Below are 27,031 nucleotides of genomic sequence, written 5' to 3'. Positions count from 1 at the left end.
GTCCTCCTCTACCTCTCCCTGTTTCAGTCCTCCCTTCTGGCTCCAAACTGCCTCCATCCTCTTTTTCTACACATTTCTCCCTTTTGCTCGCTTCTCTTCCGTGTCAAATTGAAATAAATCAACCGCACCATCAGCGCCAAGATGTACAACATCTTCCTCTTTGCAGAAATTTCTTTTGAATGACACCCTCCAGTGACACTGGATCTTCAGCACTAAACCCTGCGGATCTCAGGGGAGGAGAGTGTGTGCGAACACAACCAGACACCGTGGCACCGGCACTGAGGAAGACATTTCTCTCTCGCATCCCAGCGCTCGCTCTTTCTTGGTTCTGTCTATTTTCATCTAATTCTGTGGGAGGGAGGTCGGGAGAAAGACGAGCGGACGAGCCGAAAATGTCCAAAAAAAAGGCGTCACTTCCTCAAAATGTATTCCCGAAGGCAGATTCGGTGCAGTCTGTACTTTACAGCGCTCTCCGGATAAAGTTCAAACGAATGTTTACAGAACTCTCAAAAAAAAAAAAATCTTAAAATGAATGAATCTATTCTGATTTAAAGTTTGGAAGCCAAAAAAAATAGTTGAAGGTGGGCGAGTGAAAATACTTTTTATATACACAGAGAGGAAGAGGAAGCAGTGTTCAAGTGATATCCACGGTCGGAGATGTGAAACGGTGTACAGTATCTCAAATTACAGTATCATTATCCAACACGGTGTTTGCATCACTTAGGCAGATGTCAGCATGTCGTGTGACTGCATGTCACATCCATTTCCAGGAAATGTGGAGCTCACAACACTCAATATGACTTACAGGAATAAGACCTCTAAAGCAGCACCAATAGGCTGCATGATAAACAGTCTGTTGTCATATAGTTTTGGTTCACTGGGCTCTTAACACTGTTTACAGGAGCTGCTTTAGTAGAGACCAGAACAGAGAGGGAATATCGGACATACCGCCGGTATCGTTCAAAAATGTTCGATACCAGCACCGATGCTGGTGCTTTGTTCTTTACCAATTTTATCAAATCCATTTTAAGACGGAGATCTTCGGGTTTTATGTATTTCAGAGGGGGAAAGTGTCGCCCACGTTGTTTTCTGCAGCTCCACTCAACACATGTCCGTTAAACGCCTGAAAACCAAAATTTCACTGAACGCCTCGCGTGGTATCAGTGTAGACGCTCGCTGTCCGGCCGCACACGCAGACAAATCTCAGACAGGTGCGTGGCCAAAAATTCAATCAAAAAAGTGAAATAAGTTGATCTAAAGCTTCATAGTCCGGACTGAGTGACTTTATCCTTGTGGGTAGAGGCTACGAACCGCTGCGGCTCACTGACATCAATGAGGTTTACTCTTGTTTCAACAAAAAACAAAGTTGAGCATTTTAAAACATAAATGTGTTGGTGTGGATGTAACGTAGGTGTCAAACGTTTGAACCCAATGAGAATACATGTTTTTTAATTTTTATGCTAGATACTAATGAACCAATTCCTTCGCTGCCATGAACTTATCAAAGTCCCATATCATATTTGGACACAAATCCAGATGAACACCAACTTCGTCCACGTCTGCTCCACACAATCAGGCAACTGGTTGATGACACATTAGCCGTAACAACTTCGCAAGTGATGTTTAAAGCTGGTTGTTCTACGCTTTACCACAGATTTACAAAATAAATCGTCATACAAATAAAGAATCAACGAATTGGTGAATTAATTCAACAAATTATAAACAATAAAAAAACATGAACTTTGGGTTTCGTTGCTTTCATTGCCTGCACATAAAAGGCCTTTTTCACATTTTGAATTCTTTGGTAGGAAACGCAGGTTGTTACTAACGATGGCTCTGTTCTATTGAGCCCATTTATCAGAAACGCCTGTTTTCCTTTCGATGACGTACGTGTCAAAATATCTTCAATCAAAAAGGCATTCACGCAGCTAAGTAGCCTGCTAAGCTCCTGCTAGCGAGAGACAAACCACCATCACCTCTCGCTATTTATAGATTTGTAGAGGAAGCAAACTGTGGTCACAACAGCAGCGAACTCACAGTCACATTTGATATTTTGTTCAATAAAAGGTTATATTGTATATTCACACACACACACACACACACACACACACACACACACACACACACACACACACACACACACACACACACACATTGACATTTAAGTGTCATCATAGAAGCTCAGTGGAGAAAAGACATATTAAACAACCATGCAAAAAAGGACATAGTAGTTGTAAAGTTAATGTTGTTCTAACGCAGATTTACCACTCATTACATTTTACTGCATTATATTCAACACTATCGTGTACTTAGCTCAGTTAGCTTTCACACTTAACATACAAGTTCAGTTCATTTTCCCGTTTCCAGTATTAAACTAAAGATGAACGATATTCGATTTTTTTTTTTTTTTGTGCCAATTTACCAATATTTCCCAACTGTTTTTCCGATTGCTGATAACAATACAGATATATGCACCCTTTTTTTTGGTCACTTAATTAAATGTCAAGTCTCTCCTTGTCGCATTAACATACTCTACTGTTATCACTGTGGCCCACTGGCAGATGCAGACATGAGATACAACGTCTTTAAACTGTGCACATTCACTCGGCAAAATAAGAAACCTACTTCAACTAAGGTTTGGTAAAACATGCCATATTTATGTTTATGTAACACTTTCAAATTAAAACTTAAAGACGCATCCTCAGGCTTGGAGGCTCTCGCCGAGACAATAAAAATGGCAACTTTGCGATCTATTTTGGACTTTGTTTCTGAAACTTCCAACACTGCAGACATATCGTTGCACCCTCTTTAGTCATTTAGTCAAAGCACGTTGACCATTTAGTAACAATTAAAGGGTCGAAGCTTTTACCGGCTGATACCACTCGATATTCACATTGCATCCCCACAACAAGCATAGACTGTTTGTACAAAAACAATATCAGATGTGTTTCGTACATGACACCTCCAATGTTTGTGTTCTATGAAGTCAGAAGGAGAAGTACTCACTTGCAGTCGGTGTGTGTTGGTCTGTAGTAGAAAGCGGGAACCTTCTGCTCATACTTGGCCTTAGCTGCACTGTTTCCCAATGCAGCCACCAACTGAAAGGGAGTCAGGAAACACAGCCTGGTCATCGAGTGTTCGATATTCACGTCAGTACAATACGAAGCAGTCTCAGATGTCCAGCGTGAATAGAAAGCAGATCAATTTAATCCGACACTGTACCTAACGAGTTCTTTGTCAGCCACAGTTTAGCTGTACTTTATTTTGAAAACACTATTTAAATCAAATCTTTGGCGCAGATTAATTTAGGGGCACACTTGTATTAAACCTTTTTTGAAATAATAACGAATCCAGTTGGAAATAATACAAATGTACAATCTGACAGAAATTGTGCAATTTTAACAAACACAGAACAAACCGGTGGAACGACAAAACGTGAAATAGACACGGCAGTCCCCCACAGTAAAACGTGAGTTAGCCATGTTTTGCTGTAGTGGACCTGGCGTGTCTATTTCACGCTTGGCCTTGATACTGGGTTGAACAGAAAACATCAACTTGGACTTCAAAATAAAAGCAGATCAAATAAAAAAAAAAAAAAAAAAACACAAATGTCTTTGTTCCCGAAAGTAACACTTTTTCGAGTCGATCCGCAAAACTGCAGCAGTGACATTAAAAGGTAAGAAGAGTTGGAGGATGGTGACAACAAAACTACAATACGAAGAGTGAAAAAGCATTTCAGTTTAAAAGGGGTGACAACACAATGGGCTTTAGCACAGAAAAAACCTTAAGTATGACAGAACTTGTTCACTTGACAATAAGGCCGCTGCTTTCATATGGGATTAATTGTGGAAATGGCATCAGCGCACTGGGACACGTCTGCCTTCTCCACTCGTTCCCGCCATTATGCGTTTTCACCCAGGGATAATCCCCGAGCCCAATCCAGCAGGCTGAATCCCCCAACACGCCTCTTCTTATCCTTAGAGGGAAGGATGCAGCACTGTGGTTCTTTATTGTGAAGGTCAAATAGGAGTGGAAAATTCAACCACAATGCAAAATTCACTGAATTATACACGAGACTAATCTGTGGCCAAAATGTGAAGGATTTGATACCTCTAATGTAACATTTAGAACATGTTCGCAATATCATCAAAGCAGGTATTTCTGTGTCTTTAGCTGAACCACCGCTGCTCAGTATTTAGTTCATGAGCCTCTCCTTCATGGAAACGTCTCACACCTTCAGACTGGGAGTTGCAAGAATGTGCAGAGCATGAAATTCAGTGAATTACATAAAGTAACCAAATCTTCATGATAATGGGATTTATATGGCAACGACAAACGAGACCATGTAAACCTGGGATTTACTCTGTATGCTGGCGTCATAAAATGAAGATTTGGGGTCTTATTTATCAAAACTTATTGACTCCCACCTTCACGAAATAGAAGTGATCTAATTTGTTATACATCCATCTGCTTGTGGACATTCAGGCACATTTAAAAAAAACAAAAAAACAAAAAAGAATTCAGATATGCTGCGTTTGTTGTTAAACAGTAAATATTAGTTAGTACGACAGATTTGATCTCAAGTATTTCCTACAGTTGAGACGACAGTTGAAAATCTATTATTTATGCTGACGCAGTTGACTGTTAAATTGAGGATTTTGTTTGCATATTCTGGAATAGGTTTCCCTGCAGTTACACCTGCGGACCACTAGGGGGTTATTTGTGCACATGGTCAAAGGTGTAGATGTAGCTCTCTTGAACCCAAGATTTGTGCCGATCTATAAACGCAAATAAGTTTGCTTGGGCTAGCTGACTAAGAAATAAACATGCCACGTCCCAGGTCAAGGGAAGCAATGCTGCTGTATCGGCCGCCGTGCCGAGCTGATGTTGCCGCCAGCACCCGTAGCTTTTCTGTTGGGCTTGCTGGAGTCAGCAGGATAAGGCGGGGTTAGATGACTTTCAGTTTCCTTAGCAAATTAAAAAAAAAACGTTTGGTTCAGAATGTGGTCACGCTGTAGGCACTGCATTTAAACCTGGCGGAGGTCAGACCACAATTTACAAATTCTGCACTCGTACAGATCAGTTATCCAGATGCAAGGTGTAAACGCAAAGACCCATCGATCGGATATCTTTATTCACATAATAGAAGCTAATAAGGATTCAAATGAACAAATAATGTTTCCAGACATGTTAATATCAGGTGTAAATGGGGCCTTAGAGGCAATATTATGAGTATAAGACAGCATGAAGAAAGATCCCTGTGAGACATTTATGGCAGCTTGTTAAAACAGATTGAGGAATTTACAATATTCCAGGGAGAACGAGCGTTGCTATGTAGCGTGGTAGCCAGGTTCAGCTCATAAAGTGTATCCTCCTGTGACTGTTAGACCAAAGTGGTTCCTCCGATCACTCTTGTCTTATTGAAATGGGACCACACCAGCTCCAGAAGTCTCAACAATAATCTCCAGCATCTCAAAATCGACTCAAAACTCTTCCAATTACAGCGAAAAGTGTTCAACGTGAACAGACTTCACAAAGCCCTCACAATCCCTTCTTTCTCCATCATCCACACATCCGAGTTAATATGCTTCCGTTTGGGTTTTACCTTTGAACATTCAGCGCTCCGCTGCGCTATCTCTCCATTTTGCTTCTTAAAACCTCTCCAGTCTCCAATTAAGTCAAATCCCCTCTGCGTCTTAAGTTATTGTCCTCCCACACCTTCATACCCGCTGTCTTTTCCCCGTGACTCACATCTGCATCACCGCCCCCAAAGTCCTTCCTGTCACAGATTGGTGTGACTTCGACGGCTGCATCGATCGAGGGTCGACTTCACTTATCGCCAGCAGAGTCAAAGACAAAAACTCCAAAAGCGTAAACCATAATTTTACTCTTCATTGATCCCCGACAACCTCCTTACAAAGGGAGGTGAGAGGTGAAGGTCAACCTGGAGGTCAATGTTTAGAATTCAGATATACAGGAGCAGATAATCACAGCCAATCAAAGCATTATTAACAGATAAATACTGATTTTAGTAAGCCATAGGAAACTCCTCCTCATTTTCATATAACTTATTCTCGTACAACTATTCTTATACGGTTGCTGAAAACCAATTTTCAAATCCAGTAAAAAAAAACATAAGTAGCAGCCAGCAAGGAGGTCTGCATCTACAGTGTGTCAGCAAGCAGAGCTGCTGAAAAAAAAAAATCTATCACTTTTCAGCAACATGTTTCCTCATCCTTCTATATTTTCTGTCATATTGTTAAGCAAATGTCCCCTGACAGGTTTGTTTCCATAGAAACAATGGTGATGTTTTAGATTCTGTGGCCTTCATACTTCACATTTCTTGTCAGTATTGTATGTATATACAGTCTGGGAACATAACAAATATAAATACTTGTGATGCACATGCAAATAATTTGAACTTCATTTTACTGGGCCTCATGCAGGAACTCATATTCATAAAGGGATAGTTAAACATTTTGGGGAAAAAGCATCTTCATCATGGGGATTCATTTTAGTTCAATTGCACGATTTTATCCATGTTGATATATTTACCTGCCTACATTTGTTGTTATTAACAACAATAAGTATTTACCACTGCTTGCAATTTTATTGTGCGCAACAAGTTTAAGGCCAAATAGCTAAACAAAATTATATAAAACATTTTTCTGTAATTTTCCGACCGGCTGCAACTGCATGGTGGTTATAATTAATAATGGGATTATTTTTTAGATGGACCACCAGAAAACTAATAAGAAGGAGCAACTTTAATTAACAACGCCAGAAGAAACGTGTGGAAAAAAAAAATCTATTGACTTTGTATTTCATGAGAGAAGTTGAATGGGAGTCTATGGAAGCTTTTTGGAGCCCTAGTGGCCCTCGGTGGTGTTGCAGTTTATGGCACGTCCGCATTGGCCTCATTTTTTTAGACTGGGAAGCGACGTCCACTTTTACATACAGTCAATAGTTCCTTCCCATCGGACACTGTGCAGGCGTAGCATGAGCAGCAGCCTGAGTCCTCCATCTCTGTGTACACAGCATGCGTTCAGGTACACTACTGAAGTGTCCAAACCCAACACTGTGCAACATTAAAACACGCCAACAGCACAGAAAAAGGTGTGAGAGTTTCAGGATGAGAATAAAATAAGCTCTTGCACGAGGAACAGTGTTGACAGACGTAGTTCGGTGTTAGAATCAGGTGGACAAAGTGATACCAGTGACGTATTGAATGTCAGTAGTGGACTGAGATCGGAGGGGGGGCGGGGGGGGGGTCTACCTCCACCTCGCTGGCATCCCACGTCTCCTGGACAGACTTGACCCGGCTGATGTGGGGGATGCTGCGGTGCAGGAGCGAGCAGGCCTGGCAAACAAACACACCCAGAGTCAGCGACGCCCAATCCGGCTCTGCAGGAGACAGACAGAGAGGGACGGTGGTAGAATTACAATCGCAGAGAAGACGTAGGGAGAGCAAACATGGAGGTGAAAGGAGAGGAAGTAAGGTTGGGGGATGGGGGGGGTGGGGGGGGGAGGACGAGGGAGGAAATGAAATTGGGGGAAGCAGCGCAGGAGTATCACAGAGAGAGAGATTGAGGGGAGATAAAGAAGGCGGTGACGCAACAAAGAAAACAGCAGCTCAAGGTTCAGGCTATAAATACTGAAAGTGCTGATGGCAGCCATGTCAAGGGTTAATAGAAGCAAATAAAACCACAAAAAAATGAAGCAAATATTAAAAGGGCCTCTGGTCGAGTATGTTCCTGCTCATGAAGGAGAGCAGGGCAGCAGAATATGATTTGGGAGGGGAGGGATCCTATTTAGGACCGGAAGCAGACCACCTGAGATCTGATGAGAACCGAGGTCGTTATCGGGTTATTATCGGACTCCTAAACACACACACACACATACACACACACACACACATTTGTATGCACATGCCATATTTTATACATTCAAGAGTTACATTTGAAAGATATAGGAAAAACAGAAAAAGCACACACCCATGCATCACCTCTAAACAAGACCTGAGCACGTGAACACACTACAGCTACAGTCTCATCAGCAGCCAGAGAGAATCTGCAAGGAGAGCTCTCTCTGTGTCTTGAATGTGGCAGCAGCAGCAGCAGCAGCAGCAGCAGCAGCAGCAGCAGCAGCCGTGGGTGGCCAGCAAAGGTACATTTGACTCATTGTATCACGCACAGACTTTGATTCCGTCCGCGCGAATGAAGCGTTCAAAGTAAAAAAGAGACGCGACGTGTTACAGAGGACGGGAGACAGAAAGAGAAAGTCACGCACAGAAGCTGCAGATCAGTCTGGCCGGTGGATGTTGAAGCTCTGTGGTCGTAAACAAACAGACATTGTGCAAGTTAGCTAACCGGTGAGACTAAATGACTAAATGCAATCAGGGATAACTGATCAGTCAGTCCATCGGCAATCATTATCTCTATTAGCTATGTCCTCTTTCTGAACTTCAAATTTTGTATTTTTACCTCATGATTTGGCGACTGGTTCACCAGTATTTGAAATGTCTCAAAGTGTTGGGGTTGGATGACTGACTTTGGTAATCACTTGTGCAAACCAAAGATTTGCGACGAGATTGACTTGAAACTTGCAACTACTCACAAATTTCGTATTTCAAGAAATGTTCATCAAATTTGGCACGAACATCCACACGGACTCAGGGATGAACTGATTGGATTTCGGTGGTCAAAGGTCACTGTGACCTCGTGTCGATCTTGTCTTGTCTTTTCTGTATCTCAGGAACGCCTCGAGCCACTTTCTTCAAATTTGGCACCACTTGGACTCAAAGATGAACAGACTCCATTTTAGTGGTCAAACGTCATCTCACGTCTGTCTCATTTATATGTTCAGTTCTCATGAACGAAAATATCTCAGGAATGCCTTGAGGGGAATTTAATCAAATTTGGACAAAAACATTCACTTGGACAAACAGAAAGATTTCTTCAAAGTCTTCACAACATATATTATATGAGTCTACAGAGACATGGATGTAAACTGCAACTCGACTGGTTGGCGGAGGCATACAACCATGAAGTGGTAACTCTAGTTATCTATACATTTTTTTCACCTGAATTTCTGCTGTAACACCCAAATATCGCACATGGGGATTAATTCAATTATTAAAATTCTTTTAACAACACTCTGTAAATGTACGGGAACTGACAAGCCCAGTTGCTGGAGTTTTGAAAGTAAACTGTCGTCCCAGTCTTGACGGATATTGGATTTCAGCTGCTCAACAGTTTGGGGTTGTATTTTTCATTTCACGGTGGGTTGTTTTTCTTCAGTCAGATCTGGGACGTCTTCTGCCAACCCATGAGCCGATACGACAACTGTTTCCCAGGCTCCAATCAGCTGATACTTTCATCCATGCCAATGCATCATTCAGGCTCTGCAGTGGTGATGTTGGGATGTGCGTATATTTCCCTGCAGTATGTATCTGCAGGTGTCAACATGCAAAGTTTGCGCATGGCCACGAGAGACTGAGAGCACCGAGTGTGTCTTCGCTGGCCTCAACACTCAAAAGTCTTCCTCTCTCTATCTCACTCCCCGTGCAGCTGCCATTTCTCACACAAGGGGAGGCCCTCAGCGTGGTGCACCACAGCCCTGTGAACACTCACACACACACACACACACACACACACACACACACACACACACACACACACACACACTGTGACGGCGTGTAATACTCAAGGGAATCGTATGAGAGGCCAAGGAGAGTAGAAGGGGTTGAAGAAGGCAGAAAAAAAAAACACCATTACTGCGTCTCTCTGTTCTCTTGAGGCTGCAGAAAGGTTAGATGGAGATACCACAGAGGAGAGAGGTTCAGAGATGAGGAGGTGACGGAGGAGGAGATGTAGGAGGGAGACGAGGGAGAAGCACAGAGACGATGTGAGCTCACAAGATCCCCCCGGGGAGCATTACTGGCATCTCCGATAATCTCCCTTTGATTAATCTCTTTTAACCCACGACGACTAGGCAATACTTTCATAAATGTCAACTCATCCTTTAATCAATCTGGATTGTGAACAAACACAAAGCTTTGATGTGAAGGAATCAAACCGCTTCCTTCTGAGGTCTGTTAAGTGTCCTCCGGACGCGCGCGCGCACACACACACACACACACACACACACACACACACACACATACACACACACACACACACACACACACGTAACCAACGCTGCTGACAAAAACACAACCAGCCATTCAGCGGTGAGGTCATCGCTGTCTGAGTCAGGCCTTACAGAGAAGTAGGCAGCACTCATGGAGATTACTGTGGCCACATAACTGACTCAACACACACACACACACACACACACACACACACACACACACACACACACACACACGCATAGGACATGTTTCTCAACAGGGTAGCTGTGAACAACAGATGCGACAGTCGTAGCGAATAGGAGGTGGGAAAACTCCGAATGTCGCTGCTGTTTTCATTTCTTTCTTTTTTTTTTCCCGCCACGGTGCATATGCTGTTCGAGGCATGTTTTTTAAAGTGCCGCTGCACCCTGGCTCCATCTCGGAGGAATTGTTCAGAAGAACGTTTTGCAGGAGTGACAACAGAGCTTTTGATTCAAACCTGTGGTGTTACTGCAGGGCCCATGCAGGGTGAATGAATGGGGGAGGGGGGTGGGGGATGGGGGGCATTTAAATTCATACAATGGCCGCCCCTGTGCCTGCGGGAGCAAATACAAGGGCACACAGCATCTGCGCCGGTTCATTTGTATGTCTGGACACGAGTCTGTCAGCGGCTGCATGAGGGAGGAGGAGGGGGTTAATAAGGAGACAGAGGGGCCAGCTGAGGTTGTGACCCTCTCATGTCTCGGAGACACCCCTCGGGCACCGGCACAGGCTTTTACTGCGACAGCTTCATTCGTAGACTTAACTTGACAAAAAATGCCTCGGGCTATTGTGAGAAATCATCACGCTTTCCTTCATTTCAAAAACACAAACATTTCAGTAAACAATCAACATTACATATAGTATAAATATTAAGGATTAACCTTGAATCAGTTGAATTGTGTCAGTGCAGAGCTGTGATTTGTATTTTATCACTTGCTACCATGGAGACAGATCGATAGGCAAACATTATGAGGGAGGTCCTCTTAATATTTCCAAATGTATCCATTGGAAACTTTTGTCATCCTTGTGTGTGTGTGTGTGTGTGTGTGTGTGTGTGTGTGTGTGTGTGTGTGTGTGCGCGTGTGCGTGTGCGCGTGTGCGTGCATACATGTTTGTATATTATGGTGGGGACTTAAACCTGACTATACACTAACCTGTGGGGACATCTGTCACTGTGGGGACCAAAAGTGTGTCCTGCCGGCCGCATCCCACCCGTTTCAGCTGTGTTTTTACCTGTTGTTCTTATCCCTTTATCCGGCCTTATATCTTTAATCCGGCCTTTTTAACCTTTTTTAGAAGGTTTAACCACTTTTTTAACCATGACGCCGCACAGCTCTCCGGTGGGAGCGATAACCCGAATGTTATGAAATGTGATCTGCGTGACATGTTTGTCATCGTTCCTGAAGAAGATTTGACTGGTAGTGCTTTTATCTTCAGATGTACCAAGATCAACCACTTACAAGACCTCCTCATCGAACTGAAAGGCCACATCAAGCTGCTAACCTCAGCGAAATGCCATTTTTCTAGTTGTTCTAGTTGGTTCTCCTGGGCTCAGACCTCTTCATTCTGCTCTGTTTGCTGCTACCTTGCCACTTCTGGAGCCTCCTGCCATCATTACCACACACACCGTTCCTCATGACCCTCCTGCTGCCATCCCCACCAGCACCACCTCTCACGCTGCTCTACATGGTCCTCCTGCCATCACCGCTGCTCCCCCACATCTCCCTTGTTCACCTACCCCGACTGGTCCCACAAATTCCACCCCCCGGCCCCCCTCCTGGAAGATGGTACCTTGGCGCCACGGAAGAAGTTCACGAGGACAACATTCGTCACATCACCCTTCTCTCCAGCTCTCAAACCGGTTCAAAGTACTGACCTCAGAAGAGGACCGGTGCTCTCTGCCCCACTCGCCTCACCCTGCTCCTGGCCCCCCGTGCATCCAGACAGCCTGGACCCTCCAGACCCCACCCCACCCCCTCTCACCCATCTCAGTCCCCTCGGCCCAGACTGTCTGACCCAGATGATCCTCTTCCACCCTCTGTGGATTCTACCACCTCCACCCTGGTCATCGGCAGCTCCATGGTTCGCGACACTCGCCTTCACCCCTCATCCGGCCCCTCTGAGACCCTGACCATGTTTCCGGCCCCTCTGAGACCCTATGTTTCCCTGGTGCCCGCATTCTTGACATTCAGCGCAGACTCCCCACCATCCTACCTAAATATCCCAACATCAGCACCATAATCACCCACATCGGAGCTAATGACATCAGAGCTGGACAGTCAGAGGTTTTAAAACGAGACTTTCAGGCACTTCTCAATTCACTGCTGGACACTGGCAGCAAGATCATTGTCTCAGGCCCCATCCCCGCCCACAACAGGGGAATCCAGAGGTGGTCCACACTTTTCTTCTCTACACACCTGGCTGAAGGACTGCTGTGCCGCCACTGGGATCCCCTACATCACCAACTTCGACCTGTTCTGGGCGAGGCCCATCCTCATGAAGCGCGATGGCCTGCACCCGCACAGAAGGGGATCCCAGATGCTGTCTGAGAACGCGGACTCTGCACTGAAGAAATGACACGGCGGCACGGTAGGAAATGTTGCAGCACCACCTACTCCTGTTGCAGAGTCCACTCTCCAAAAGAGGACTGGTGCACCTTCTTTTATTACCACCATCATTTCCTACCACAGATTCACTGCAGCACGCTCAGTATCACACCCCGCTGCTGCTAATTATAATAATTTGATTAGAGTTCCTCTGCAACATCCCTTACTATCTGCAAATAATAGCAATCTGGCAAATTTTGGTCTTTTAAATATCAGATCCCTCAATAATAAGTATTTTTTTATGCCATGATTTTATTACCTGTAACAAACTGGACTTTTTTATTTTCACCGAGACATGGTTATCTGAGGGAGACTGTAGTCCTCTTGTAGAGGCAACCCCCCCCTGATTTTACACACCTTCATCAACCCCGGCTGTCAGGCAGGGCAGGGGGGGTTGCTGTTATTCACAGAAAATATTTTAAATGCACTCCCATCTTACATAGTAACTTTACATCTTTTGAACATCTTGGTTTTATGGTCAACTCGAAAGCACCTGTCATCATTTTAATAATCCACAGACCGCCAAAGCCGAACAGTATTTTTACCCACGAGTTTGCCGAACTTTGAGCTTATTTTATGTCACAGTATGACAAAATTCTTATTCTAGGTGATTTTAACACACATGTCTGCTGCCCGTCTCAGACGCTTGTCAAAGATTTTATGGATACTTTGGAATATTTTAACCTCACTCAGGCAATATAACAACCCACACATTCAAATGGTCACATCCTTGACCTCGTCCTGTATAATGGTCTCAGCCCTGAAAACTTTAAAATGAAGGATATCTGTGTGTCTGATCACAAAGCAGTTTTATTCAACGTGGTTTTATCCCAACCTCCCACAAATCTCAGTTCACCTGCCCGTTGTCGGGTTTTTAACTCCATGACTGCTAGCAAATTCTCAGAGCGTTTTACTGCTGCTTCTTTAACTGCTTTTAATCCACGTTCTGATACAGAGGAGCTGGTCTCCCTTTTTAATCACACCTGTCAGACTGTCCTGGACTCTGTTGACCCTTACAAGGTCAAAAAGTCAAATAGAACAGCATCAGTCCTGGCTAAATGAATCCACCCAAGAACTCAAGAAGGAAAGGAAAGGAAAAAAAATGGAAAAAAAAAAAAAAAAAAAAAAACTGGCCTACATGTATTTTATGAGATCTGGAAAGATGCAATGAAGACTTATCAAAAGGCAGTTAAAGAAGCAAGAGCTTCCTTCTTCTCCAGCTTAATCTTAGATAATCACTCGAAGCCCAGAGTTTTATTCAAGGTCATAGACTCGGTCATAAACCCCTCCCCCTGTCATTTTACTGATGCCTCACAAGAGATGTGTGAGAAGTTTTTAAATTATTTTATTTATAAGGTAAAGGAAATAAGACAACAAATTACCCCCCCAACCCGTGTTTTACATGCCAGTAGGAACATTCAAAGCTATTTTAGTCATTTTGAACCTGTATCACTGTCCTTCTTATCCCAAATCATATCTCACATGAAATCAACCACATGCAGCCTTGATTTTATTTCCACTAAATTTCTCCAAGAGGTTATTGGCACTGTAGGGCGCAGTATTTTATTGATTATAAATAGCTCCTTAGCAAATGGTAGATACCCATCGATTTTTAAACATGCTATGGTCCAACCTCTTTTAAAGAAACCCAAGCTTGATCCTTCTGTTTTTTTTCCAATTTTAGGCCAATTTCTAAGCTTCCATTTTTATCAAAAGTTTTAGAAAAGTGGTTTCAACACAACTCTTAGCTTTTATGAATTATAACAACATCTTTGAGAAATTTCAGTCTGGTTTTACAGCACTACATAGCACAGAAACTGCCCTCCTCAAGGTGACTAATGACCTCCTTTTAGCAGCAGACGGGGGGGGAGGGTGCAGTTTTAATTCTTTTAGACCTAAGTGCAGCTTTTGACACCGTAGATCACACCATCTTAATCGATCGCCTCAAGACCTGGGTTGGCATCAAGGACACTGCACTTAGCTGGTTTTATTCTTACTTTTTAGAAAGAACCTACTCGGTCACCATAGGTAATTACTTGTCTTCCACGACACACATTACCTCTGGTGTACCACAAGGTTCAATTTTAGGCCCAATTTTATTTTCTATCTACATGCTTCCACTCGGCCAAATCCTCCAACGACATGATGTATCTTTTCATTGCTATGCAGACGACACACAGATATACCTTCCGCTGAGACCTGGTGACCCAAAGAGCCTAGATGCTGTCTTAGATGGTCTCTCTGATATTAACTGTTGGATGGCTCAAAACTTTCTTCAGCTCAACAACTCAAAATCAGAAGTCATATTGTTCAATTCTCCAAACAATAACACCAGTCTCATTAAGAGTCAACTTGGTCCCGTCTGCTTATTTAAAACCTGTTGCCAGAAACTTAATAATAGTAATGTTTGACTCTCAGTTAAGCTTTGAAACACAGATAAAAAAAAAAAATGGTCCAGTCCCGCTTCCTTCAATTAAGAACCATCTTCAGAATCAAACCCATACTGTCACACTCTGACCTGGAAAAAGTAATTCATGCACTCATTTTCTCTCGACTCGACTACTGCAACTCCCTCCTTTCTGGCATAAACCAAAAATCGATCTCCCGCCTCCAACTAGTCCAGAATGCAGCAGCTCGGCTTCTTACTGGTCTCAACAGACGACATCACATTACTCCAGTTCTGGCCTCTCTCCACTGGCTCCCGGTTGGTTTTAGAATTGATTTTAAGATTTTGTTGATCACTTTTAAGGCCCGCCGGGGTCTGGCCCCGAGCTACATTGTTGAAATGTTAGCCCCATATGAGCCAACTTGCAGCCTTAGATCCTCCGGTGGGGCCCTTCTGGCCGTTCCAAAGTCGAGACTTAAATCAAAGGGTCACCGTGCTTTTACCATCAGGGCCCCTCGACTTTGGAACGACATACCTGAGGAGATAAGGCAACTTCTTTTAAATCACTTCTTAAAACCCATTTTTATAGAATTGCTTTTGAGTGATGTTGTCCTTTTATGCAGTTCTTTTGTTCCCCTGTTTTTGTTTGTTTATTTTATTCATTTATTTATTTGTTTGTTTTCTATTCCATTTGCTCGTTTTGGTTATTTGTTTGGTTTTATCGTATTTATTACCTTTATGGTATGGTCTTTTTTGCCTCCTATTTTCTTAAATGCTTACCGGTATTGACGTTATGTTTGACTATGCTTTGCTTCTCTGTAGAGCACTTTGTAAACTCTGTTTTTAAAGGTGCTATATAAATAAAGTTATTATTATTATTATTATTATTATTATTATTATTAAAAAAATAGTTTTTGACCTGTTATGTAGGCCTGGTGTTTTAAGATCACTGGCTGAAGTCTTGGAACTGTCTTAAAAACTAAGCACAGTTAGCACTGTTTTTATGATCAAAGGAATCCCACTTCATCACAAAAAGGTTCACCTTAAGAAACAAAAGGTCACTCAATTCATGACATTTACGTGAACTTTAAAAGCTTCTCCATTTCATGCCGCCTGACAGCTAAAACCGAGTGCGCCGCTTCCGGAAGAGATCTAACGTTCAAGAATATATTAATAAATAATCACATTTACCTACTTTTATCACTGTAGGGTAAGTATTCATGGCTATGGTGGACTTAAGTAAACGCTTCTGTAACTTCTTGATTTGTCATACTGGCCTTTTACTTTTAGCTCATTAAAATACAGCTTCTTGGGTTCTAAGCAGCTGGAAGTCTGAGCCATATGGCACCCGTGCTCACCTCCCTGCACCGGCTTTCCCATCCAATTTAGGACCGAATTGAAATTGCACCTCATTGTGTATCAAGGATTTGCTCCGCTATGCCGCCATACTACAACTCTGAATGACTCCGGTAGAGTTGCCTGCCGGGTGACAGTAACAGGCTGTAATTTGTCGTGAATACATATGCGCAGGAATAAAGCAAGGCATGGCTGAAACAGATGGTACGCCGCCGGTTTGTCACGCAGGAAAGATATCAGTGTAAAAACATCTTGCATCATTAAAAGTCTCCGAGTCTGCCAGTTGTATTTTCTACTTTGTCTCCACTTTGAAGGCAACCTCCTGATGTTAACTGAGAAATGCAGAAGGATTTCTTTAGGACGCTGTGTTCCCTTGTATGATGGGAAAGCGCTCAAAGAAAGATGAAAATCAATTCCAATTCAAACAAACCCGTTGTTTGCCGGTGGAGAAAAAGTCCTTCCTCATTCCCCCGTTTCTCCTCTCATGTCTCATCCTAGTGATATTGTACATGAAATATAGGGTGAATTTCTGATTATTTTCGGGTTAAGTCTGAAGGTGTGGTATTCCAGGGTAGTCGATGTCTACAAATGTATGTTGAGGATAACATTTCCAGTCAAGCAAATAAAACAAGAAAAGATATCTGTGTTAAGTTAGCACTCGAGATAAGAAGCCTCAATTTGCACAGCAAACACATTACCAGTGCTTTAGTTGACTGCGGTTATGTCGCACTTATTTTCACAAGTTTTTAATCAAGACACTGAGTTGCCAAAGGCAACGCAAAAAGTTTGTTTTCTCTAACTTTCCCCGTGTAAACATTAAAAGCAGAAAAACCACGAGCGGACTGCCGTAGGAGCCTAAACCTCCTATCGCATCAGAGTTCCTGCCGTTTTTTTGCTGTTCAACAAACGCCTTCCTCGCATCTCAGAGGACTGCTGAGGCTTCTCTCTGGGCTGGGGGGGGGGGGGTGTGTGTGTGTGTGTGTGGGGGGGGGGGGGGGATAGCTCGTTTGTGTGTCCTTAGCAAAGGGCAGAAGCACAACGCTGCTGAGCTACAGAGAAACCCTGTCGTATAAGCTCCCAGCTCAGCCTCTCGGCAGTCTCATCAGAGCACACCAGCAGGGAGAGAAGAAGATAGGAGGGGGAGGGGAGGAGGGGGTGGGGAGGGGTGAGGGGTGGGAGTGGGGGGGGGGGGCACGCAAAGGTAAGGAAGGGCAGAGTAGGAATGACTGAGCATAAAAAATGCACAAGCAGTGTTCCTACTTTGTGTGTTTTTGTACCAATTCCAGCAGGCTTTCTGTCTGGTTAATGGATGTTGTATCTGTGATGGGGAGATAAGACGGGGCTGAGGGAGGACAGCCAGGTCACTGCTGATGATGTGATACGTGTGGTTTTTTTAAAAAAATTTTATACTCCGTAAGCCCGCAGGTGCACATACAACAGACTGGTTGTCATGTGATGTAACGCAGCAGCCGCAATCGGAGGTCTTCAGCTTACAAGCAAAATTGGTTAAGTTGAGTAGAGGTTTTGACTTGGGAACCAAACACTTCATCGCCGTTACATCTGATTACATTGATGTCTACATGTCACCTTGTTAGTCCAGCGAATGATGACAGCATCTTGTTTTTGTTAACACATTTAATTACTAAGGAGAACTAAATCTTCACCACCTACAACTAAGAGAATGTCAGTTGCATCAATGCGTCCGTCTGTCTTCGTTTCAGGCTCCCATTCTGGACTAAACTGTGTTACTCTCTCCCAAGCTTTTCCAACATGACCTTCAGAGTACAGGCGTCTGAAAACTCTGGCTGGCTCGCCAGTAGTGGTGTGCCGGCCAGGAAAAGTCCCGGGGGGCTGAAGCATTGGTGGGCCAGTGGACCATCAAAAAAATGATATTACGTTTTTACCAACCCTCTCCGTGTGCCTGTTATTCAGGGAGTTATTGGGGATGGGAACGCGCTGTGTGCCTGGTCAGGACTGAAGTACCTGGACAATCACAAACAAAATGCAATCAACCCTTACACTTCGTTTATGGACTGGAATCAAATTACTATTTCATACCTGTAAAGTTCTGCAGTAAATGAAAACAACTAATACATTGGGAATTCAGCTGTATTGATTGCAGGACAATCCAAAAGCATGTCGATCAAACCAGGCGCACCCGCAAACATACCTCACTTTGAGGCCTAAAATCTATTAATTATGCATTTCATGAGAGATGTGGACTCTTTTTGAATGGAAATCTCTCGGAGCCCGAGTTTTTTTTTTTGGAGCCAGTCCCTGGTGGCCATCACTGGTATTGCACATAAAGTCGCAAGCATTTTTCAGACCATGTCCATTTTTACATAGTCTATGGTTAAAACTACCTACTAGTGGGGACGTGAGCTGTTTTACAGGAAAACAGCATCTTAGAATGAAATGCCTTAGTGTCTCTAGTTTGATGTGTTTTTAATGGAGACGAGACTACAGTACTACGGTACTAAGCTTATTGCTTGTGACACAAAGTGAGACAAAGCCGTATCTAAAAAGTTGTGAGCAGCTTGACCAGAATGTAATTTTTATTTTTTTAGATGGTGTCATCGAAATATATATTTTAATTAAAAAAAAGAAAGAAAGAAAAGAGAAAAAAGTGAAGATTGAAACTGGAAATGTCTATACGTGTGACATTGTTGAAATTTCCCCCACACCCACATAACACTCAGCTTTTGCAGCTTCTTTCGGTTTCAGTCTGGGTTGTTATATATTTATATTTAGCAATCATTTGCACAGGGCCACTTCAACAAATGAATTTGATGATTCACGCGATCACATTTTAAATAGAAGTAACTGTCATTAGCTGCAATTACTCATCTAGAAGAAGTGTATAAACTGTGACATTGGGAACTACCAGGTTTTCTAAGGGGTGATTTCGAAGTATTCTGATTCGAGGAGAATCAGATATTACCCTGAAAAAGTACAAAAATGTGATCCTCTTTGATGGACTCTTTGGGGGCACGCAAAGGTAAGGAAGGGCAGAGTAGGAATGACTAAGCATAAACATTTGTTCTGCCCCAAACATGTCAACTGTTTCTGTGGCCGAACATCTTTGATCTGTCTGATCTGGTCAAACTGACAAACTGTATTTTTGCTTTATAGCTCCTTTTTTGAAAGCAAAGGCTTTTTCTTGGCACATTTTCCATGCAGGTCAGATCAGTGGAATCTCTTTCTGATTGTAGACACGTGAACTTTGACACCAACAGCTGTAGGACTTATTGTACCTGCAGATCCTGTCTTTTACTGAGACTTCTTTTTGCATCAAAATCTCTTGGGCTGAATTTTCTGGGGCGATCAGTCTGGGACAAATTGTCTGAAAGCCACACCACTTGTAGATGATTTTCCTCATCGTAGAAGGATCTATTTCAAATAATTTGGAGATCTTTTTGAATTGCTTGCCAGACACGCAGGGATTCACATCCTTTTTTTTTTTTTTCCCTGATGGCCTTAGGGAGCTCTTTAGATTTTGTCGTGAGGATAACACACAATGACAAATAGCGAAAAGAACACCAGACCCTCGATGTCAGAGGTTTCAAAGAGACAAGTTTCATCTGTCACTACTAAAAGAAGTTCTACAGTCTGGAACCTCTGATTCTAATTTGATGGGATTTCATGGTGTTATAAACGAAGCAGGATAGCCTGCTTACCTTTTCCATGTTTAAAAATGTATCTAAATGATAAAAATGACTTTAAAATGTCAGCTTGATGTGTCACTTATTTGAGAATACCATCTTTATCTGTATGCGCTCTTTCAAAAGATATCAAATGTATGTTTGCTTGTTCAAATATGTCAACCATTTCCAATTTTAACCTACTTTTAAATACGACTGTATCTACAATCCTCTAGTACCTCTAGTACCTGTTACTACCTCCTCATGTCCACCCGAAGTAGCTGTAGTTCACACCCAGTACAATAAATGCTGTCTGAGTTCTTTGGTCTGCTGAAATGATTTGTGGTGGTTTTAGCTATAATAAAACTGTGATGTTTATCTGAAAAGGCCACTAAGATAAGATCCTCTACCCATCCTGGGACCGAGCCACCGAACCTGCATCAATAATTCATAACTTGACCATTATGAGTTCTGAATTATGAGACTGGGAATTCCTGAATCCCAGTAACAAGGGAGGAGGGAGGGGGGGGGGGGGCGTGATGGTTTGTTTGACGGATGGGTTTTCATCTGAGCAGTCCTGAGATGTCATGAAATGAACCAGGTGTTAAGGAATGCAAATATGGAAGAAAGAGCTGTTGACTACTATCCAGCTTCGCCACCAGCTGTGTTTGAGGTGTCCCGCTAAACAGAATCTCAACACTTGTTCGAGAAATACGAGAGCACACGAGCCTCCCCGGCACCGCCACCAGAACTGTCACACTACATCCCAGATGCACTTTTCACAGAGCGTCTGTCCCGACTTCGCTTCACACAGGCTAAATTTGATTGTGTAATCACTGCAAAAGTGAGAGCGGTGCACTTGCCAGGGAAAACCGACAAACAGTGTCAACCTGCGAACATTGTGAGCCAATGTTTCCCCGAGGCACAGTGGGGTTGTTGCAGAACGGTGCAGGGAAACGGCATCAAAAAATATCCCAAGAGTCAAATAAGGCTATATCGGTATCAGTCATTGTGCCAATCCCCCCAAACAAAGACAGGGAGTTTATTGCTGTTCTAGCAGCCCTGCGAGGCTGTTCTCAGACACAGATTAAAGATCATTTGCAAACACGTACACAGCAAGCTCACAGTGACAATGCTGATGTTTACTATATATAAATCTTGCCATGTTTATCATTTTGAGGACGACAGTAAACTTTATCAAAGCTGCTTGTTAAATAGTTAAACGGCCTCGTGACCCTCCCGCCTTTCAGAACCAATCTGACATTCGCTGCCATTTCAGTTTCAGTTTCTAGGTGCTCTTTTTTTCCCCTCAATTTACAACTACTTATGGCAATTTTGGTGTTTTCAACCAGGTACAATGCCATGAAAGCGTCCCAGAAGAGAGAAGTAGTGCTGAGGCCTCACAGCAGGAAGGTTCTGGTTTCAAATCTCAGCCAGGACCTTTCTGTGTGAAGTTTGCAGGTTCCCCCTGCCGCTGTGTGGATTTCCCCCGGGTTCATCGCACAGTCCGAAGCAATTCTTTCCAGGTTAATTGGAGATTTCTAAATTGGTCGAAGGCGTGAATGGTTGTAGCTCTGTGTTGACCCTGTGATGGACTGGCTACCGGTCCACGGTGTACCCCGTCTTCGCCCAAAGCCAGCTGGGACAGCCTCTAGCTTCCTGTGACCATGTACAGGATAGAGTGGGTATAGATCATCGATAGATGCATCAATGCAAATTTCTTAGCCATCCATCTTTGGGATGTCACGAGAACTGATACTTTGGTACCAGGTTAATGCCACATTTCTGAAAACACGATGGAACCGTTGGGGCCAAAGGTACCGTAGACGTACTGGAGATGCTGGATAGATGACCAAAAGCCAGAATACAAACGGTGTCGCAGAGCATTTCAAACTAAGGGAGTTCTATCTCGGTCTTTTGTACAAGCATCTTCCTACAACCCACGGTTTTAAAGTTAAACGTCCTCCAGTGGTTTTATAAATTAAAGACAATTTATTGTGTCGCAGAAGTAACTCAGTTCAGATGAGGTCTGTAGAATGTGAGTTTGTCTTTGCTGGGAGGAGGCAGGTTGGTTGGATCATTCGATATGACAGCAGTCAAAGGTGCAGGAGATCGTTGTTTACTTCCAGTTTCTGACAACGTTCTTTAAAACCACGTTTACTGTTGCCACGGCAACTAAAGTTGACTAACTTTTAAAGAAGCAGTGACTTTAAGGCACAATGCAGTTCAAGTGACCATTTTCACCCAAACCATCATCTTTTCACAAATCTCACCAGCTGGGTTTTGGTTCCTAAACCTTCACCGATGGCACTACATCAGAAAACAACCAGCACACGACTATATGGCTGTTTACCGGTAAGAGGACTTGTTGAAGAGGTTTAATGGGACCGGCTATAGACTGAGCTGTGTTATGTAAACCTGGGATACAGAGAAGCAAAAAGCAACATCAAAATTTCAGACACTTTAAAACCACTACAGTCATAACCCACATACAGCAACAACCACCACGAGAAGCGGTTCTCCTGCTTATTTCTCGTAAAAATGAATTCCCCCTCTTCCTTCGAGTGTCCACCGCTCAGACAAAGCTATCTAATTTTGCAAGAGTGCCGCTGGCTCTGAAAAGACAGCTCTGCTACAGCCAGTCCTCAGAGGAGCCGTAACCAGGGCCAAGGAACAGGCATCCTGGGCGGGCTCGGCTCCAAGCGCTGGGCGTGCGGCCCGTCCTGGAGCCTCAGTGGCCGCTCACTGGTTTACTGCCATTTATTTCAGCGAGGAGAAAAAAAAAAAAAGGGGGGGAGGGAGGGATGGAGAGATGGAGAAAGGAAAGAGGACGCTCTGAAATGATTTAGCCGGCCAGGTGAACGAGCAACCGCGCGCCATACGGAGGTGTACACACTTACTGTTGATGAAAAACAAACATATAGAGCAAAAAAAAACAAAAAAAAAACACAGACACCAGTAATAACTGAGGAAGCTGGATGGAGGTTGCTGACTGTGTAGAACATAATAACAGCAGACCACACACACACACACAAAGTCAGGAACAATAATGTGGAAGGGATATCTGGCATTCACAACACACACACACACACACACACTGTGACAGCCTCTCTCAGGTGTGTTTTATGGCTTTATAGCTCAGACTCAGAAGTCCAGAGTCCATATTAGGCCTTAAGGATTAAAAAAAAAAGAAAAGAGAGTGTTTCCAGGTAGTCAGGCCTTTGTCCTCACATATGGACCTGGTTTTTTTTTTTAGACTTGTTGGGTTCTGAAGCGGCTCATTCTGTCACCTCGTGCACAGCAGCCTTCATGCATGAGCTGCAGCTGCATGGACCGGCTCCATCGGGCACCCGGGGGGGGGGGGCGGGGGGGAACCGGAGTGGGGGGGGGGGGGGGTGTTTCGGGAGGAAGGAAGGGAAGGGGATGAAGGAGGGCGTCCTTACCTGGATTGCCGCAGTCCGCGCACGTTTCGTTGCCCGGTCTCGCCACCACGTCTTGCAACAGCGGCTTGTTCCCCTCCGGTTCCAGCGCCATGGTGACTTTATCCGTCCAGCCTCACCGCGGTGGGAAGCAGCCTGCCCAAGAACATCCGCCGCTGGAGTCCCGACAGACAGACACACAGACAGAGACGGAGACAGAGAGGATCACCTGTCACCTCCAATCTGAGCCGGACCGGAGAGAGAGAAGGACAAGACGAGACTGAACGATCCGAGCCGAGAATCCTCCTCCTCCTCCTCCTCCTCCTCTTCCTCCTCTTCCTCTTCTTCTTCTTCCTCCTCTCTCTCTCTGATAGCCCTATTACCAAGTCTCGCTGACTGCATAATAATCAAGCCTAAATGTTCCCATCACCTCCTCCTCCTCCACCCTGCCCGTGTCTTCGCTCCTCTCGGTTCCTGCCTCATATCTGAGAAAAGTGAGACATCCAGCGGCGGAACACGTGAAGTGACAAATCCCCACCTCAAAAAAACAACAACAAAAAAAAAACCCAGTGATGGAAAAGATATTCAGATCCCTACATGAAAAGCTGCTAATAACAAGTCATTTTTTTAAAGACTCCACTGCGAGTACAAGTTCTGCATTTAAAATTCAGATTCTATTGAGAAAATAAGAAGCATGAGAAGCAAAATGTTCCAAATAAAGTGTCCAAAACGCTCCAATGTGCCAAAGCAGCATTTTACAGTGGGACCTGGTCTACGTGGAGGTAATGGGGTCGTCACGTGATTCACGACCTGTCGTGACGCACTGGGAGTTGATTAATGGACAGTAAAGAAAAAAGAAAAAAAATTCTACACTTCAGAAATTCCTCCTCTTTTTCTTCTAAAAATTGTCTTTGCTTTTGTTTATTTGATGGACTAATTGGTGACGTCCGACTTCTGTCTGAATAAGACATGTAGATCATCACTGGGACAAAATAGAGTCATTATTATTGTTTTACGTTACATTTTCTACATGTTTTTTTTTTTTTTTTTTTTTAGCAGATAACGTTTAAAACAGGCAGCAAACTAACGGCACTGTGGGAGGGCTGTTACCATTTGTTGTTGTCTATCAACATAATAATTAGTATTGTTTAACAGCACAACCCGCTGCTCTAACCAGTAGGACCTCAATTAACTATGAAGTGATTTATGCTGAGTGACGTCACACCGGATTCTCGGAGCTCTCAAAATCCTCCAAAAAAACAAATAAAAACAAATAAATAAATAAAAACTCCGACATTCCTCACGTCAAAGTCCCAGTTCAGGCGTTCAGGTGATTTTTTTTTTTTTCCACTCTGAGGTGGGAACTTTCCCACTTCCGAGTTGCTTATGAACGCACCATGACATTTTGTATTTTATACAAATATATACATATATTTTTACATGAAGTCTAAATCTGAAAGGCAAATAACTCCTGTTATCGTTAATAGTACTGAATTCAATTTCTGGTGTACATATCTAAAAGGTCATAGAAAAGTCACGACAATTTTATTTTGTAAAATGTTCATCAGCCGTGATGTCTAATCTTGATATTTCTGAGATCTGCGATACAACTTTTGTCAGATAAAAGTGCAATTACAGTGATTTACAAACATGTAACAGTATAAATCAATAATACAGCTGTCTAAGGCAAAAGAAGGGTCAATTCCCCGACACCTGTTTGATTTAAATGTGGATAAAAATGAAACAATTTTACCCAGTTAAAATAGGGTATTTATTGTTGGAGCCTATTTTTATATTATGGGATTATTTTGTAGTTTCCAACACATACAACTTTGTGGTCATCTTTTAAAAAAAATCTCCCTTGGAAGCAATAAAAAAAAAAAAAAAGATCGTTAAGTTGTGTCCACGTTTATAAAGTCAGCAGTATATATATAAAAAAAGGATCCATTCTTGAGTTTAATTAATAGGTTATCAATAACTAAGGTGCGTTCATTTTATAGTTATATCGGGTCCATCTAGCCTCACTGATAAAATGTCTTTATGTCCTCTGTTATCAAGCATGTTGTCTCATCCCGTGTGTCTTCAGCAGGTTGTATGTTAATGTTATGGGACTAAAATATTTCCTTTCTTTGGATTTTGGTCAGTTCACAGCTTTATAAAGTTATTAGTTAATAACTGGAGTGAAACTTGCCAACTGTTCTTTAATTTCTTTGTTCGATTATTTGGACTCAATAGAGTCTGCTCGATGCAAAACACTCGACTACTCGTGTCTGTCCGCTCCGACAGCAAAACGTCATATTTGGTTGTCGTAGAAAAAAAAAAAAATTGCTTTCTAAAGCAGGCTCTTCAAACGCGGATCAAACATGTCTACTGCGATGAATTTCGGCACGAAGAGTTTTAAACCTCGCGCCCCGGATAAAGGCTCTTTCCCTCTGGATCATTTCGGTGAGTTCAGAAACGGTGTTTAGTCCCGCGTGGCCACGAGCAACCGGAAGAATGTATCCAAGGCAACCACCGACTGATGACGACACCACGATCAGCTGTGTGTTGAGCAATAACATCGCGTGGTGACGTAGTAACCTCGGTTGTCTGAAGAGAGTAGATAACGACCACCGACTGACAACATCTGCTGCATGACGGTCTTACTTCCGTCTTACTTCCGCCTTACTTCCGTCTTACTTCCACATCCGGTCTGACTGTTGTTTCAGGAGAGTGTAAAGCCTTCAAGGAGAAGTTCATGAAATGTCTGCGAGACAACAGCTTCGACAGCTCCAGGTGCCGACTGCAGTCCAAAGACTACCTGGAATGCCGGATGGACAAGTGAGTTCAAAAAAAAAAAAGAAAAGACAAAAAAGAAAGCTGCTTTTATTTAGATAAATGAAAGACTTGTGTGTAAATGTTATTTTGTGTTTTCCAGTCAGCTGATGACCAAAGAGCCGCTGGAGAAACTGGGATTCAAAGACCTGATGGATCCTCCTCCCGGCCCAGCAGACGGAGACACCAAACCCTGATCTGGACCCCACGGCGGAGGTTCGGACCTGAACTCTGAACATCCGACCGTCGCGTTGCGAACGAGGCGGCGGCAGGCCAAACTGTGTAAATAAAATCCTAATATATGTGATGTCGACTTTTGTTTTGGCGAGTCAATAAATATTTTAATATTTAAACTCTTGCGTTACTTTCACTGCAGCAACGTTTCTCCTCCACCTCCAGGCGTTACATCAGTATGAAGGAGTTCAACCTGAGATCAGGATGAGACGACGAGTCGGAAGAAAACCTGCTGCTCTCAAAAAAATCTTTGAAATTGCAAATCTTTGCCTTTCGTAAACGAAGCTGGCGTTCAGCAGATACGACATAAATAACAACTTAAACATTTAAAGCCCGTCTGTAAGTGGTGGTAACCTCTCATCAACCTATTATTAAGATGTATATAGTTCATTCAAATTAATTGTGGTTTGGCAGGTCGTGCT

At 43.3% G+C, this 27,031-nt stretch overlaps 2 protein-coding genes across 2 annotated transcripts in view; one reads left to right on the top strand and one right to left on the bottom strand.

The window, feature by feature from the left end:
* The window catches only part of LOC138202260 (arf-GAP with dual PH domain-containing protein 1), a 36,424-nt gene extending 12,422 nt beyond the window's left edge, over positions 1–24,002 (bottom strand). Inside the window, exons 1-3 of the mRNA XM_069156133.1 lie at positions 23,586–24,002; positions 7,277–7,404; positions 3,007–3,098 (exon numbers count right to left, since the gene is read on the bottom strand). Coding sequence (XP_069012234.1) covers positions 3,007–3,098; positions 7,277–7,404; positions 23,586–23,676 — 311 coding nt within the window. The 5' untranslated portion in view covers positions 23,677–24,002. The remainder of the gene's footprint in view (positions 1–3,006; positions 3,099–7,276; positions 7,405–23,585) is intronic.
* Positions 24,003–25,839: 1,837 nt separating this feature from the next.
* On the top strand, positions 25,840–26,728 carry cox19 (cytochrome c oxidase assembly factor COX19). Its single transcript, XM_069156131.1, has 3 exons — positions 25,840–26,006; positions 26,270–26,381; positions 26,479–26,728. Exons 1-3 carry the CDS (start codon positions 25,925–25,927, stop codon positions 26,570–26,572), a joined length of 288 nt encoding a protein of 95 aa, XP_069012232.1. The 5' UTR covers positions 25,840–25,924; the 3' UTR covers positions 26,573–26,728.
* The last annotated feature ends 303 nt before the right edge of the window (positions 26,729–27,031 follow it).

Source organism: Embiotoca jacksoni, unplaced genomic scaffold (assembly GCF_022577435.1).
Source record: "Embiotoca jacksoni isolate LCO1_2020_lvr unplaced genomic scaffold, fEmbJac1.0.p SCAF_20, whole genome shotgun sequence".
In the NCBI taxonomy this organism is placed as follows: Eukaryota; Metazoa; Chordata; class Actinopteri; family Embiotocidae; genus Embiotoca; species Embiotoca jacksoni.
Note: the sequence above shows the minus strand (reverse complement) of the source record. Positions and strands in the feature narration are given on the sequence as shown.

Bases quoted from the DNA above. Each gene is read 5' to 3' on its own strand.
- cox19 (XM_069156131.1), top strand. From the start codon at position 25,925: ATGTCTACTGCGATGAATTTCGGCACGAAGAGTTTTAAACCTCGCGCC. The intron at 26,007-26,269 runs GTGAGTTCAGAA...CTGTTGTTTCAG, and splicing joins TTTCCCTCTGGATCATTTCG to GAGAGTGTAAAGCCTTCAAG. The intron at 26,382-26,478 runs GTGAGTTCAAAA...TGTGTTTTCCAG, and splicing joins CTGGAATGCCGGATGGACAA to TCAGCTGATGACCAAAGAGC.